The sequence below is a fragment of the Artemia sp. Qi Xiang Cuo genome, chromosome 12 (assembly GCF_049724085.1).
Source record: "Artemia sp. Qi Xiang Cuo chromosome 12, ASM4972408v1, whole genome shotgun sequence".
Classification (NCBI taxonomy): Eukaryota; Metazoa; Arthropoda; class Branchiopoda; order Anostraca; family Artemiidae; genus Artemia; species Artemia sp. Qi Xiang Cuo.
Window position 1 is genome coordinate 55284872 of NC_142805.1, and position 16437 is coordinate 55301308.

At 34.7% G+C, this 16437-nt stretch overlaps 1 protein-coding gene across 1 annotated transcript in view; it reads right to left on the bottom strand.

Moving 5' to 3' along the window:
* The window catches only part of LOC148946294 (uncharacterized), a 33429-nt gene that overhangs the window by 16096 nt on the left and 896 nt on the right, over positions 1–16437 (bottom strand). The window contains exons 2-3 of the mRNA XM_089097656.1: positions 12568–12780; positions 10065–10171 (exon numbers count right to left, since the gene is read on the bottom strand). Of these exons, the coding sequence (XP_088953782.1) occupies positions 10065–10171; positions 12568–12780 (320 nt within the window). The remainder of the gene's footprint in view (positions 1–10064; positions 10172–12567; positions 12781–16437) is intronic.

The window sequence follows — 16437 nt, forward strand, 5'->3', positions numbered from 1 at the left end:
AATAGCAATATCACATATTTAGAAACCTGTCGAATAAAACATATACAATGACAAAGTACAAAAAGAGGAAAAAAACGAATAAAATGAAAAGGTATCAATAACAACAAACCAAAAATATGATAGTGAAGGGAAAAAGCGAAAAAAAGAAAGTTACTCACAAAAAAGAGCACAAAATCAAACAAAAATAGCATAAAATGTGAGGAAAAGAAATTAAAAAGAAAAGGTACTAAAAAAAAATTGGGGACAAAAGAGAATAAAAGGAAAAGGCACTTACAAAAAATAACAACAAAAAACCAGCAGTAATAAAATATAATAACATGCGAGGAAAAAAGAGAAATACACTGAGAGTAAATCTACACAAGTATAGTTTTCCATTTATGCTGAATAACTAAGGTTTTTTTAAGGCTTCAACAGCTAAATTTCAGTCAGCTAGAACAACTATAAGTTTATGGTGACAATATTAGAGCATACTTGGTATACCAGAAGAATAAGGAGCTGATCGGACACCAAACAAGTCCATTTTTAGGCTACCAGTTTGGTAGTAAAGAAATATTTCAAATCAATCCCTGTCAGAGCTCCTATCCTATTTGGAGGTATACTGTAAATGATACAAAAGAAATTACCCACCACAGGGTTAGGTCAGGCCAAAAAAAAATAAAAAACTAACCAAAACAATTTTGACTTTTCCTTATTTTTTTAAAATTGAAATTTAAAATATTCAAGTTCTAGAGGGGTGGAATTCCTCCCTCTATGCCCCTGATAGTGACACAGGCAAAAACAAAATAGAGAATTCAATTTATTGATGTTGTTAAACTGTGACAGAAAAGCCCAATATATGTCTCCACTAGCGTTATAACAAAAGAAATTTTAAAAATAAAATTAAGAATAAGAACAAATTTGCCTCTTGGCAACTTATTGGTAATACGGCAGGCTAAATAAAAGAAGGACCTTTCGAAAGGAATGCGAGTAAGTGATAAGGAAAGTTAATACAAGAAAAGAAAGAAAAGAAGCGATAAGTTATACAAGGAGCTGGAGAAAGTAGAATGAAGCTATGAACAGGGCAGGATGGTGGAGGAGTATACAAAGTTGTGTTGGTCTCAAGCAGCCTAGTACTATGATGGGCTGTCAGTATTATAGATGTCAGTTGTAAAAGTATCATCCTATACATGGAACCAAGAACTTAACATATCAGTCTGTCAATATTGCAGATGTCAGTTGTAAAAGCATCATCCTATACATAGAACCACGAACTAAACATATCACTCTGTCAGCATTGTATGTGTCAGTTGTAGAATTATCATCCTACACCTGGAACCACGAACTAAACATTTAAGTCTGTCAGTATTGTAGATTTCAGTTGTAGAAGCATCATACTATACATATAACCATGAACTTAACATATAAGTTTATCAGTATTGTAGATGTCAGTTGTAAAAGTATCATCCTATACATAGAACCACGAACTTAACATATCAGTCTGTCAGCATTGTAGATGTCAGTTGTAAAATTATCATCCTACACATGGAACATATCAGCCTGTCTGCTTTGTAGATGTCAGTAGTAAAATTATCATCCTACACATTGAACCACGAACTTAACACATCAGTCTGTCAGTATTGCAGATGTCAGTTGTAAAAGAATCATCCTATACATAGAACCAAGAATTAAACATATAACTCTGTCAGTACTGTAGATGACAGTTGTAAAATTATCATCCTATACATGGAACCACGAACTTAACATATAAGTCTGTCAGTATTGTAGATGTCAGTTGTAGAAGTATCATCATATACATTGAACCACGAACTTAACATATATGTCTGTCAGTACTGTAGATGTCAGTTGTATAAGTATTATCATATACATAGAAACACGAATTTAACATATCAGTCTGTCAGTATTGTAGATGTCATTTTTAAAAGTATAATCCTATACATATAACCAAGAACTTAACATATCAGTCTGTCAGTATAGTAGATGTCAGTTGTAAAAGTATCATACTAAACATGGAACCATGAGCTAAACATATCAGTCTATCAGTATTGTAGATGTCAGTTGTAAAAGTATCATCCTATACATAGAACCACGAACATAACATATTAGTCTGTCAGTATTGTAGATGTCAGTTGTAAAAGTATCATCCTATACATCGAACCAAGAACTTAACATTTCAGTCTGTCAGCATTGTAGATGTCAGTTGTAAAAGTATCATCCTACACATGGAACCAAGAACGTAACAAATCAGTCTGTCAGTGTTGTAGATGTCAGTTGTAAAAGTATCATCCTATACATAGAACCAAGAACTTAACATATCAGTCTGTCAGTATTGTAGATTTCAGTTGTAGAAGTATCATCCTATACATAGAACCACGAACTAAACATATCAGTCTTCCAGCATTGTAGATGTCAGTTGTAGAAGTGTCATCCTACACATTGAACCACGAACTTAACATTTCAGTCTGTCAGTCTTGTAGATGTCAGTTGTAAAAGTATCATCCTATACATAGAACCACGAATTTAACATATCAGTCCGTCAGTATTGTAGATGTCAGTTGTAAAAGTATCATACTAAACATGGAACCACGAAATTAACACATCAGTCTGTCAGTTGCAGAAGTATCATCCTATACATACAACCACGAACTTAACATATCAGTCTGCCAGTATTGTAGATGTCAGTTGTAGAAGCATCAGCTCCCGTACTGTGAAGACCAGAATATGAAATAGATAGCTATCCTAATTGAAAAACATTTGAGTGAATGAAAGGATTAAAATTGCGCAATTACTGGATACCGGAACTGTGGTTGATTCAACAGAATTTTTTATTTCAACAACATATTTTTTGGATTTTTCGGGGGGTAGTCGATCACCCCCCTTGTGAGTAAGTCTCGTTTAGAGATGTTTAAAAAAAAAAAATTGAGTTCGGGCATACCGCCACATTATATAATGAATATTCCAGTATCCCAAGTCAAGTTCGACCAAGCTAATGAGCTCCAAAACGAAAAATTAGACGGACTACTTAGTAAGCAGGGTGATTTAATAACTGCAGTTAACAATTTGTATTCTGAAATACAGTAGTTAAAAAATGAGGCTTTAGAAAGAGATAGAAAAATAGCGGAATTAGAAAGGTCACTGGAAGAGCAAAAGCAGAAGAACTCGTTGCTCGAGCGTCAAATGCTACTAATTGAAGTAAAAGAAAGAAGTTCGAACTTGATCATACACGGCTTACCGACAGATATTAATCCGAATCAATCCCTTGAAGCTCACGTGAAAGATCTACTTAAGAATACCTTAAAAATTGAGTCATCTGTGTCAATTAACAAATATTAGCGCTTAGGTAGAAAAACTGTTAGTATAATGACTAGACACTGCAATCAAAGTCAGACACGAAAACTGGCAGTTAATCCAGTGCTAAATAGGATCAGGAATGAAGCTGAAGCGTATTTAGTTATGCAAAACGTATCTAACCTGAAGGGCTCTGGAATAAGAATTTGCACGGACCTTCCTCCAGCACTTAACACTTTACGCACAGGATTCCTCACTAAAGCAAGAGAGTCTGGAATGAGTCTGGAATGATTGTTGCTTCTCGGGTTAAAAATAAAGGAACCCACGTAAGGCTTGAGATAAAAAAAAATGGTTCGGTGATATGGGAGAGAGCTGATCAATAACTGAATTGGATAGTAGTAATCTGAGTTTAGATTTATATGATTTTGTATTTTGTTATTTTGTGTTTAGTGGTCTGGTTGTTAAGTTATTTGATAATTTATGATTGTTTGAGGATTATGATTATCTTATTTTCGGAGGCCCGTTCACAAAAGTATCATAATGAGTATTATTTGGTTTTTCCTTACTTTGTTTTTTTTTGTTATCAAAACTGTTATATTTAGATTCTTTACTTTGCGTCACACTATTCCTGTTTTTTCTTATTTAAGGTTTTCATGTTATATAGTTTCTAGTTTTTTGTTTATGTGTGTCTCTTTCAGATGAAGTTCTGGTTACAGTTATGTCTCCTGCCACTCTCCGTATGGTCGGTAAGTCACTTTTTGTCAATACGTATACCCAGTATCGAGAAAATGGATGATAGAAGCCTTAATTTTGATGATCTCCCACGTGATTTAGTTAAAATATTTGAGAAATTATGCAATGATGATGTTTTTGATATGATGGTTCATTCTATCCCAAAAAATAAATATCTACTCCCCACCCAAATTTTAAATAAAGGCTCTACTTTTAGAATGGCATTTTTGAACTGTCGCGGGTTACTAAATATTTTTGATCAAATATCCCTATTTATTTCTCATCATAATATAGATGTCTTTGCCTCTTGTGAAACATTTTTAAATGATTCGCCAAAGACATTTATTAATAAACAGGATTATTATACTTTTTTTCATAAGAATCGGATTAATAAAAAACAGGGAGGGGTAGGTTTTTTTTAATAATTCAACAATTCAGTCAGATCTGGTGAGCGAATTTGATCACCTATATCTTGAAATGGCGTTTGAATTTTTGGCAGTTAAAATAGATGTAAATGGTATGAAAATTTTGTGTTGTGTTTTTTACCGGCCTCCAAGTTCTCCTGCTTCAAAGTTCATGGAACTTCTTGATGATTTTGTGCATATTGCCTCGAAAAAATATCCAAAAATGGTTTTCATGGGTGACTTTAATATTGATTTATATAATTCTAATAATTCAAGTGGTAATTTCCTCGGAATATCTTCTGACGGGGCTGATTTGTTATCAGTTTGCTTATCCGGTGGTCTCTTACCAGCTTATAGACTCCCAAGAGGAATAATGAAAGATTCTGCTTCCCTTTATTGATAATTTGTTTACCAATCTTGAACTGAAGTCTAGGGACGTGGTTATTGAATATTTTTGAGGCCATTTGATGCGTGTGACTAACTTTCACTTGACTACAGAGTTTAATAGGCCTACTAATAGAAATATGAGGATGCCTAATGAAAACCCCTTAAGTAAACTTAAAGTATTGCTTTCTTCAAGTGACTTTTCTTCTTGTTTAGAATCTTCGGACCCTGATTTTGCTGCTGAATGTTTTGTGAATCAGTTTAAACGTTGTTTCAATAATGCTTTCCCTCTCCGTCAAATATCAAGAAGAAATAGTATAAAGCCGATTAAACCTTGGATATCTCCTGGATTGCTAGTATCAATAAAAAATAAGAATCTGTTATATAAGGCATACTTAATGCATCCATCTGAAGTTAAATTAGCTGAATTTCGCAGATACAAAAATTTAAAGATCAGCAAAAAGTCATTACTTCGCCGAAGCATTTGTTGAAGCAGAAGGGTCCCCCAAGAAGACATGGGAAATAATTAATAAGTGCTTAGGAAAACATAAGACCCATGATCTTCATGAGGAATTAATAGCTGAGGTTGGAGCTAAACTGGCTACAAGGAAAGTGAAAGTTATAAATGCATTAAATATGCACTTTGCAAAAATTGGTGAGAAAACCATGTCAGCTGCTGGAAACAACCTGGCCCGTCATCTGGATAATGAAACTGGAGAGGACTTTCTATCATATCTAACCCCGTCTCACAATTGTTCCATTTTTCTTAATCCTGTAACCCCAGATGAACTTTTACTTACAACAAACCTTTTAAAGAATGGATCTTCGGAAGGGACCGATGGGTCGTCGACTAATCTGATTAACTGTATAGCACCAAATATTGTAAACCCGCTTTCCCATGTTCAACCTCTGTTTTAAAACCGGAAGATTTCCGTCTTGTTTCAAGTCTGCAAGAATTATCTCTTAGTATAAAGGAGGAGACCCGAAGAACCCAACAAACTCTCGGCGCAGTGCGATCCTGTCTACATTTGAGAAGTTGCTTGAAAAGTGCCTATATAACCGTATAGTCAGCTTTCTAATGAAATCAAAATTTTTTAGTCCGATGCAATTTGGGTTCCGGAAGTCTCACTTTACTGAGCATGCTATTATAACAATGACTCAGCTTGTTCATGACGCCATCGACAAACTTGTTATTCCTGCTACAACTTTTCTTGACATTAAAAAGGCATTTGATACGATTTCCCAAAAAATATTGCATACTAAACTTGATAACTGCGGCATAAGAGGCCTAGTTAATGATTTAGTTATGTCATACCTAAAAAAACCGAAATCAGTATGTAGACGGAGGTGAAACTTCTTCCTCATCAGTATCTCACTCTCAGTCAGTTGGAGTCCCAAAAGGCTCTATTTTGGGTCCACTGCTATTTCTTATCTATTTTAATGATATCAGTAATACCATCAATGATATTGACCTTAGCATGTTATTTACGGATGACACGGCATGCAATGTCAGCAGCCCCGACTCTAGATCTTTGAAGCTTAGGTTGGAACCAGCACTGTCGAGGCTTATCTTATGGTTTTTGAGAAATAAATTGACTATTAACTGTAATAAGCCAAAATTCATCATCTTCTCTCGTACTGGGAAAACAGCACCGGACAGTAGGATGATTAATATTCAAGGCCTACCCATTGAAATTGAAAGAGTTGATGATATTAAATATCTCGGGATAATACTGGATTCAAGTTTATCATTTAAAAGCCATGTAATTTATCTTTGAATGAAACTGACAAGAAATATTGGAATGATGAATCATCTGAAATTTGTTCTGCCGTTTTTTGCCCTGAAATCTCTTTATCATTCTCTAGCGCATTCATATATAAATTACTGTCCCATTATTTTTTTGAATACTTTTAAAACTCATATTCTTCCCCTTCAGAGGCAAAAAAATAAAGTTCTCCATATATTGAAAAATTGCCTGCCTGGCCCGTATTCTTACCCTAGTAAATCGTCAACAAAAAGCGTGTATCAAATTTTAAATATCTTTCCACTGGATCTTTTCTCTTCTTTCCATTCTGTTCTTTATATAATTAAACATGTTCAAGATCTTTTGCCTGAGTATTTTTATTTGCATAATAATTTTTTTCAGGAGATAATCAGGTTTTGCATGCATATTGGACCCATGGCAGTTTTGTTGTCCGTCAGGCTTTAATAAAATCTGAAAGGTCCCGTTTTTCACCAAGGCATAGTATTATATATAATTGGAATAAATTTCATAGTTTTATAGATTTGAATAATTCATTGGTTAATAATAAAATTAGATTAATGAATTACTTAATCAGTAATTATTAATTTGAGTTATTTTTTGGGGTGGATGCTCCTCATGTCAGTTTATTTATTTGGTTATTTTGATTTTTTGCGGATTTTGTTTGTTGTTACCGTACGGAGAGTTGAAGAGCAATCTTTTTATTCCGGTATCTGGAGATACCGGTATGTGGGTAATTAATTTGATAGTTTTGTCAAAAAAAAAAAATTTTATTGATTAATAAAGAACTTGAACTTGAACTACATACAACCACAAACTTAACACATCAGTCTGTCAGTATTGTAGATGTCAGTTGTAAAAGTATCATCCTATACATAGAACCACGAACTTAACATATCAGTCTGTCAGTATTGTAGATGTCAGTTGTAAAAGTATCATCCTATACATGGAACCAAGAACTTAACACATCAGTCTGTCAGTATTGTAGATGTCAGTTGTAAAAGTATCATCCTATACATATAACCACGAACTTAACACATCAGTCTGTCAGTATTGTAGATGTCAGTTGTAAAAGCATCATCCTATACATAGAACCACGAACTTAACATATCAGTCTGTCAGTATTGTAGATGTCAGTTGTAAAAGTATCATCCTACACATGGAACCACGAACTTAACATTTCAGTCTGTCAGTATTGTAGATTTCAGTTGTAGAAGTATCATCCTATACATATAACCACGAACTAAACATATCAGTCTGCCAGTATTGTAGATGTCAGTTGTAAAAGTATCATCCTATACATAGATCCACGAGCTAAACATATCAGTCTATCAGTATTGTAGATGTCAGTTGTAGAAGCATCATCCTATACATGGAACCACGAACTTAACATTTCAGTCCGCCAGCATTGTAGATGTCAGTTGTAGAAGTATCATCCTAGACATGGAACCACGAAATTAGCATATCAGTCTGCCAGTACTGTAGATGTCAGTTGTAAAAGTATTATTCTATACATGGAACCAAGAACTTAACATATCAGTCTGTCAGTATTGTAGATGTCAGTTGTAGAAGCATCATCCTATACATAGAACCACGAACTTAACATATCAGTCTGTCAGTATTGTAGATGTCAGTTGTAAAAGTATCATCCTATACATAGAACCACGAATTTAACATATCAGTCTGCCAGTATTGTAGATGATCAAACACCTTTGGACCTCAGTTTTATAGATTATGAGCAAGCGTTCGATTCTGTTGATAGAAGAGCTTTAGTAAAGGTTTTATCCTTGTATGGTATACCAGAAAAATACATTAAAGTAATTAGGGCTATGTACGAGAATAACACTGCTGTGGTTTAGGTAGGTTCTGAGGTTAGCAGTTGGTTTTGTATTAATTCAGGAGTTAAGCAGGGTTGTGTTCCATCACCCTGTATATGAATTATTTTGATGGACTTTGTCTTAAGAAGCACAGAAAGGCAATGGGAGACTATGCAATCAAATGGGGAGGAAAAAGTCTCCTGGACTTAGATTATGCTGATGATTTAAGCATCCTAGATGAAAGTGTGAGTAAAATGAATGAAGATTTAGAGGTTTTGCGAGTTCAGGGTGCTAGAATAAGTTTGAAAATTTATGTTAAGAAGACTAAGTCACTAAGGCTAGGAATAAGTGAAGATGAAAAGGTGACGTTGGGTTAATAAAAGATTGATCAGGTTGACAGCTTCACTTACTTTGGTAGTATTATTAGTAAAAATAGTGACAGCAGTGAAGATGTTAATAGTAGAATAGCCAAGGCTCAAGGTGTTTTTTCACAGTTGAAAAAAGTTTGGAAGAATAGCATGACAAGTCTGCCAACCAAAATTAGAATATTTGAAGTTACTGTGATGTCAGTGGTCAAATATAGCTCTGAAGGATGGGCGCTCCGAAAAGCGGATGAAGATTTGCTAGATGTTTTCCAGAGAAATTGGTTAAGGATTATTTTGGATATACTGTTGACTAACCATGTTTCAAACAAAAGTCTATTCGAAAAATGTGGCTGAATACCGCTCTTTAGGGTTATAATGAAAGATAGATTGAGGTGGCTACGACATATTTTGCGAATGAAGAATGGCAGACTGCCAAAGATTCTTCTTTTTGGCCAACTGTCTAGGGATAAACGGAAAGCAGGTCGTCCTCGTCTGGGATGGGAGGGCGTCATAAAGAAAGATTTAAAGGAAATGGGAACTTCGTGGGCAGGTGTAGAAAGGGAGGCTTTAAATAGATTGGGATGGAGGAGGAGCGTGCGTAGCTGTGTTGGCCCCAGGCAGCTTGGTGCTGCGGTGAGTTGTTAGTAGTAGCAGTAGTAGTATTGTAGATGTCAGTTATAGAAGTATCATCCTATACATAGAACCACGGACTTAACATATCAGTCTGTCAGTATTGTAGATGTCAGTTGTAAAAGTATCATCCTATACATGGAACCAAGAACTTAACATATCAGTCTGTCAGTATTGTAGATGTCAGTTGTAGAAGCATCATCCTATACATAGAACCACGAACTTAACATATCAGTCTGTCAGTATTGTAGATGTCAGTTGTAAAAGTATCATCCTATACAAAGAACCACGAACTTAACATATCACTCACCATGATATATTCGACATAATTCGGCATAAATTCGATATAAAATCTAGATAGAATTTTGTCTGTTAATATTCATCCTTTTTGGACATTTGATCCTTCTTTGTTGTTCAGTAGCAAGGGCGCATCCTGGAGGAGATTTACCGGATTTGACCCCCAACCCAAAAAACGAAATTGCCCGACTCATAAAAATGTAGCATCAATGAATAGAAACAAATTTTTAATGGATATTGTGAAGTTCTTTTTTTGTATCCGAGTAAACGGTAGTAACAAAAAAAGTGTAAAGTGGAAGAGAGAAAAATAACCTTAGAAAACCAGCGCTATATAGAAAAATCAGATAAATTAATCTCTCAAAATAATAAGATCATAACAATTCTCACCGTTTCCGAGCTGTCATAATCGTCCTTGAGAGGTGGAGGGGCTTGAGGCTCAGATATAGTCACAGGCTCTGATTTTACTTCTGGAATATCAGCTTTGAGTATTTCAGCTGAAAGAAAAAGAAATGAAATTTATACATATTTCACCTATCTATACATATTTCATTTCATACATATGGAATGAAATTTATATTTTTCCAAGAAAAATGATAAAAGGAAAATAAGGGCACAATGAAATTGTTCTACCTGAGAAAAAAAAAAACTGCAGTTTAAAAGTATTTCCTTTGTGAATGTTTAAAGCTTTTTGTAGCAACAATTCCATTTAGAATTTTTCCACAGTACCAAAAATGTACTATGCTGTACCTACCAGAACACAATAAGAGGGTGCCATTCCAAGGAGGTCTTTAGAAGGACCCTCTCCTCCCCTCAAGAAAATTTTTGAGCTAAAACCTGAAACGTGCAATAATCTCATTTTTTTTTTTTTTAATACCAAAACCAAGGATTATACATAGGAATATTGGGATGCGAATTTAATAAATGAAAATATAGTGAAAAGAGGTATAATATTTTAAACAAAGCAGTGGACAAAAAAAAGTTAACAAACGTTAAATAATAAAGAAATCCGCATATTTCGAGTTCACGTCTCGAAACCTTTATCAACAGAAAATTAGAAAAAAAGGGATAAGGAAACGAAAAACAAAAAACATTAAACAAAACTCAAATCTTAATAACTTCCAATATCACCATACAAATAGCACAAATACACATAACAGAATGACAAGTTATGCTGTCTCTAGTACAGTTTGAGTTTGGTAATTACCAAACCCAAACTCTACCGGACACAACCTAACTTGTCATTCTGTAGTGCGTTTTTGTGCTTTTTGCAGAGTGATATTGGAAGTTATTAAGATATTTCAAATTTCAACTGTACCAGAGACAATCTAATTTATCATTCTATTGTACGTATTTGTGCTATTTGCATGGTGATACTTCAAATTTATTAAGATGTGATTTTTTATTATTATTTTTCGTTTCTTGAAAAGTATCTTGTGTAATTTAGCTTACTTCATTTTTTTTCGTTGATACTGGCTTCCAGACACGAAGGCGAAGTATTCAGATGTTTTATTATTCAAAGCTTGTTGCTTTTTTTATTTTGTACACTGCTTTGTTTTAAAATATTACATCCGTGTCTCTACATTTCATTTATTAAGTTCTGTAAATGCAAAGGCAGAGTGGCCTAAAAGATTATTTCGGCATACAAAATATAAAGAGCCACATCAGAAGAGCCCATAAACAGGTCTGTTTTTGTTAAGAGTCCAGGTTACTCAAAACGCATTTCCCCCGCCGATCTTACATGTGAGGACGTGGATCTATTTAATTTTCAAGTTTTGGCTTTCAAATACTTCAAAGTTTTGAATAAATATTAAGATATTAATCCATGGTTCCTCTTATTTCTCATTTAGGATATTCTTCTATCCTGCGGTTTTTTCTTCGTGTCACGCCATTTTGTTGCTTACTTTGACTTTTCTCCTTATTTCCTATCTCTACTTTCACTGAAGACGACTTATGATCTGGGGCATGAACCGACGCTTTCAAGTTTACTTACTTAACTTAATCATCATGCTGGTATGGCAGTGAGAGCGTCGGCAGCCTTCTTAACTTAGAGCGGTCAATACAAGGGCCTCTGCGCCTGATAGCGGAATTCCAGCCTTACAGCATTATCAGACGTTATCCGTTCAAGCTTTATTTCAAAACTATTGAATTACTACAAATTATGATGATTTCATGAATTTTAGTTCTTTACAGAAAAGTTTAGTTTTACCCATCATATGACCCGCTGTTTCATCCATATCTCCACAAATGGGCAAAAGGGCATTCTAAAGGGTATCCATATCCCCATTATCCTGCTCATACCTCTTCCTTAAATATTTTCTTTTTGCCAGAAGTGGTAAATTATTATACGAGTGGCACCCAGAGGGGAGGCGTAGAAGAGGTCGACCGAAACATACCTTGAGACGACAGTACGACCGGGACTCGAGGACAGCAGAGCTATCACTTCGACCGCAATGGGAGGACGTCCTTGCCGCAGCTGCGCTCCGAGACGTCTGGCAAGGCTTTGTAGACGCCCTATGCGCCACACCTGGCCCTGGAGGAACCAAGGTCTAGGGTAAAGTAAACTATTTACCTTCAATTGAATAATCCACTTTAGCTCCTTCTTTCTTCCATTGACCTTAATCTTACCCCTTCAACCTATGTCTCCCTTACGACCACGGATAGTGAAACCAAAAAGGCTTCTTTCATACTGTCAAACCTGTACCTCTTGATCACGTTAAAAATTTCCTACCTTTTATTATTAATACGAAAATTACTAAATTAAATCCTAAGTTTTTTTTTAATTGTTTCTATTAATTTCTTCTTCGAGATATTTTTTCTGAAAAAAGTCTATTTTTCTGAAATAATAATAATAAAAAATAATAAACAATAATGCTAAAAAAAAGCTAAGTACCTTTACAAGTGACGTCAGGTGCTTCATTGATTTGCAGACGATCTTCAGGGACTTCCTCTTCGTTAGAAGATGTACTGGACCCCTCAGAATCATCAGCTTCGGAATCGCGTCTGGATGGCTCACTCGACTCGGAACACGAATCAAAAAGGCCAGCACGACGGGAAATTCTATTGACACAAGCAGCACAAACACGACTAGCATCAGCAGGAATTTCTGAAAGAATAAATTACTGAAAGGACAGGTCTGAAATGGGGTTTCCAGAGGTTCTAGGTAGTGATGCCAATTCACGAAAATATAAGGGGGCAAGGATTTTTTTTCCCATTGATGATACAAAAGACATTTTCGTAATCCTTTTTAGGGTAATTTGCCCAACCCCGCCAATTGGCAACACTCGTCCTAGGCGTGGCTTCTTCCATTGAGCGGTCACATGGTTTGCATCTTTGTTCTCAAAATCAGATATATATTTTTATTTTATTATATATATTTTATTTTTATTTTGCTCTTGATGATTTATTCCTTTAAAATCTATGATTAGTTTCATTAAAATTCATTAAATTTTTTTTATTAAATTTCATTAAAATCTATGATTAGTTTCATTAAAATTCATTAAATTTTTTTTATTAAATTTCCTTAAAATCTATGATTAGTTTCATTAAAATCTATGGTGGTCCGTTTTAATTCAGCCACCTTTTCACTTAAAACGAGAGAGTTTCACTTACAATTCTCATATACAACTTTTTTCCTGCTACCTGTAATTGATCTTATTAATTAATTATTGCGTTTGTATTGGATTAACGACGCTTATTGGCTACTAAAGTCCTTGCGTCGATTAATTAATCATTATCTTATTAATAACATAAGATTATCGAAACAAAGGATTCAGTAAAAATGGATATCTGATAGCAGCTTAAAAAAAAAATGTTATGACATACCCTTGCTTGCAACTTGCCACTCAAAACAATTTTCTCAGGTAAAAAGAACGAAGCTTGAAGCTAAATATTTTTTTTAGAAAATGGATTAAAATAAGCTTCTCGAAGAAAAAACTATACAGAAGAAAAGAAGAAAAGCCACAATTAGAAAAGAAGTAATAACTTGGATATTCCTTTTTTTTTCGGGAACATAGTCCCTTAATGATTATAATCAAATGATGAAAAATGTAACTCAATACGATCTTCATTCCCAAAGAATGATATATTCGAATCCATTAGCAATTTATTTTAGTAATTTGTAGAAATAAATAGCAATGATAGCAATTATCAATTTATAAACAAGCAATTACGTACTAAAGGTTGGGCAGGATAATTAAGGCGGTACTACCTTTAGGCCAGACTAACGAACATGGGCGAGAAGCATTGGTTGTTCTGGCCTTTCTTTCGCCCGAGGCAAAATCTTGATTAGTACCCCCCCCCCTTATCTCCCAAAAATTGCGTGTCAAATTAAACAAAAAAAAAACCATTTATTAACAAAATTTTGTCAACTGCGCCCTCTATTTTATTTTAATAAAAATAAAATTACAAAATGATAATATCGTTAGATTATTTATTTGAAATTCTGTGCCCAGGACAGGTGCCCCCTCTGCCTTCCCAAATTTTTTGCATTTCATAAGTTTTGTGTAACTTAACTCGGATTTCCAGTCTTTGTTTTGTGACTTTTTGTGTTTTGAGCACTTGATAAGTATAATGGAGCTGCAGTCAAGTTGTGTTAACTATGATTATTCTGCATATTATTAAGTAAAAATTGTTTCCTTAACATGTTTCTTTTTTCACGACCCCCAATGCTAGTCTTATTAGTTTCTCGCAATTTGAGTTAGAAAAACCTGCAAAATGACAGTGGTTAGCCGACTGAATTATTTTAATAATTTATTTACAATTATTTAAATAATTTACTTATAATTATTTAAATAATTTATTTATAATTATTTTAATAATTTATTTACATAATTGGTACATAAACAGACTGCCTAAGTTATTTGGGACAGTCTTTGACCTAGAGGCCCTGGAACGGATCAATTCGTTATTTTCAAATGTGAAAAAAATCATTCTATTCATCAGAAGGGAGGGAGTAATTCAGATCGATTTCAAGCGGAAATGTCCCCTCCTTGGTGTATGTATGAATAAATATATTTCTGAAGGATAGAAATTAACTTTTGTGAAACTGTAAATTTGTAATTTAGAATAATTAGAGCAGAATTAGGTGTGTAATGCTACATCTTCACAGCCTTTGTCTAGGTATAGGATATGAGAGGTATACCACTTCGGACTAACAACAGATACCACCTTCAATTATTACTACTGTCTTAGAACCAATTTCTCATTACTACAATGTTATCTTGTTTGGCAGTGAACTCACAGTAAGAGGCTTTTATTAACTTAATACATATTGGATTCATAAACCCTTTTGAACCAAATTTTCACAGCCTTTCCTGATGGTTATAATAGATTGCCATGCAAGCGTAAATTTTAGACAATCGTAACAAAACTGTTAAAAGGGGATTAACATCAAGCTGCCAGGAGATGAGGAAAGAATACTATTCCGGGAGATTATTCGTTTTCTAAAGTGGAATGACATAGCTTAGCATGGTCGACATGACCCTGAAAACTGCTTCAGTTTGGTTAAGTGGAAGTATAATTGGAAAGAAGAATATGAATTATTTGAATGAATTAAACCAGCAAAAAATGTTTTGTATGAAGACTCCAAGTGCTGTTTTTCCGAAAAAGAAGAAGGGATAACAGAGATGATTACAAGAAGAGTCAAAAATTCAAAGGATCTTATTGGTTGGCTGGAAAACACCTCTGGTAAGTCGTTTATCAGAAGATCCAAGACATAGTCTTGGTTCATCCCTTGATTTACACAATGTTTCAGGATAGCATTATGGATATCAAACTCTTATCGAATCTATCGATATCAGGGCCGATAAAAGATTACTAAGAACCTTATAAATTAGTCTTATTTTCGACAGGTTACTTACGGAATTTTCCAAACATAAGGGATCATCCTTTTTTCGTCAGTTTTGTATTTTCACTCAACTGAGCTAGTTTAATAGGTATATATTACGCAATAGAGTAACCTCCGAAGAAATAATTATTGCTCTTTAAGTTTAAACTCAGCCCTTTACTTTCAATTCTGCCATTTCCAGTGATTTCCAATCGAAAAGTTAACAAGGAATAAGTGGTGGTAGGTGATAAAAATCAACACCACCAAATCTGAGTCTTAAAGATAATTAATTACATAATTAATTTTGTGGCAAAGAGAATAGATTTGCTGACAACTTGACTGCCATTTTTTTTATAATTCTAGGTTAATGCAGCATCGGGTCACAATGGGTGGCCACAGGAGGTGGTAGGTGGTAAACATCAACACCTCCACATGCAAGTCTTGGAGGAAATTAATTAATTTAAGAAGTAACTTTATGACTATGGGAATAGGCTTGTTGACAACTTGGCTTCAATGTAACTATGGTTCGTTATCCCACACATGACCTGAAGTGGGAAAAACAGACACAGGAGATGATCAATCGGGCAAACCTGGGTATCCTTTCCTTAAATCTCCTTGCTCGTCATGGTGTCCCGACCCCCCACCTATTGCGCATTTTTCTTACATTTGTAAGACCGCTGGTAGAATATGATTGTCCCGTTTAGCATTACGGCCTGACTTCGGACCAGAAGGACCGCCTGGAAAGGATCCAGTACCGAGCTCTTCTGGCAGTGTCAAAATCTCCCAAAGTCCCTTATTGCTCCCTTTTAAGACAATTTTCACTTACTACTCTTTCGACACGCCGTGACAAATTACGTTCTAAATCTGGTGTCGGAATTTTGGAAAATCCACGGCTTCATGAAATCCTCCCTCCTGAGCATCTGCCTTCGCGCCAAA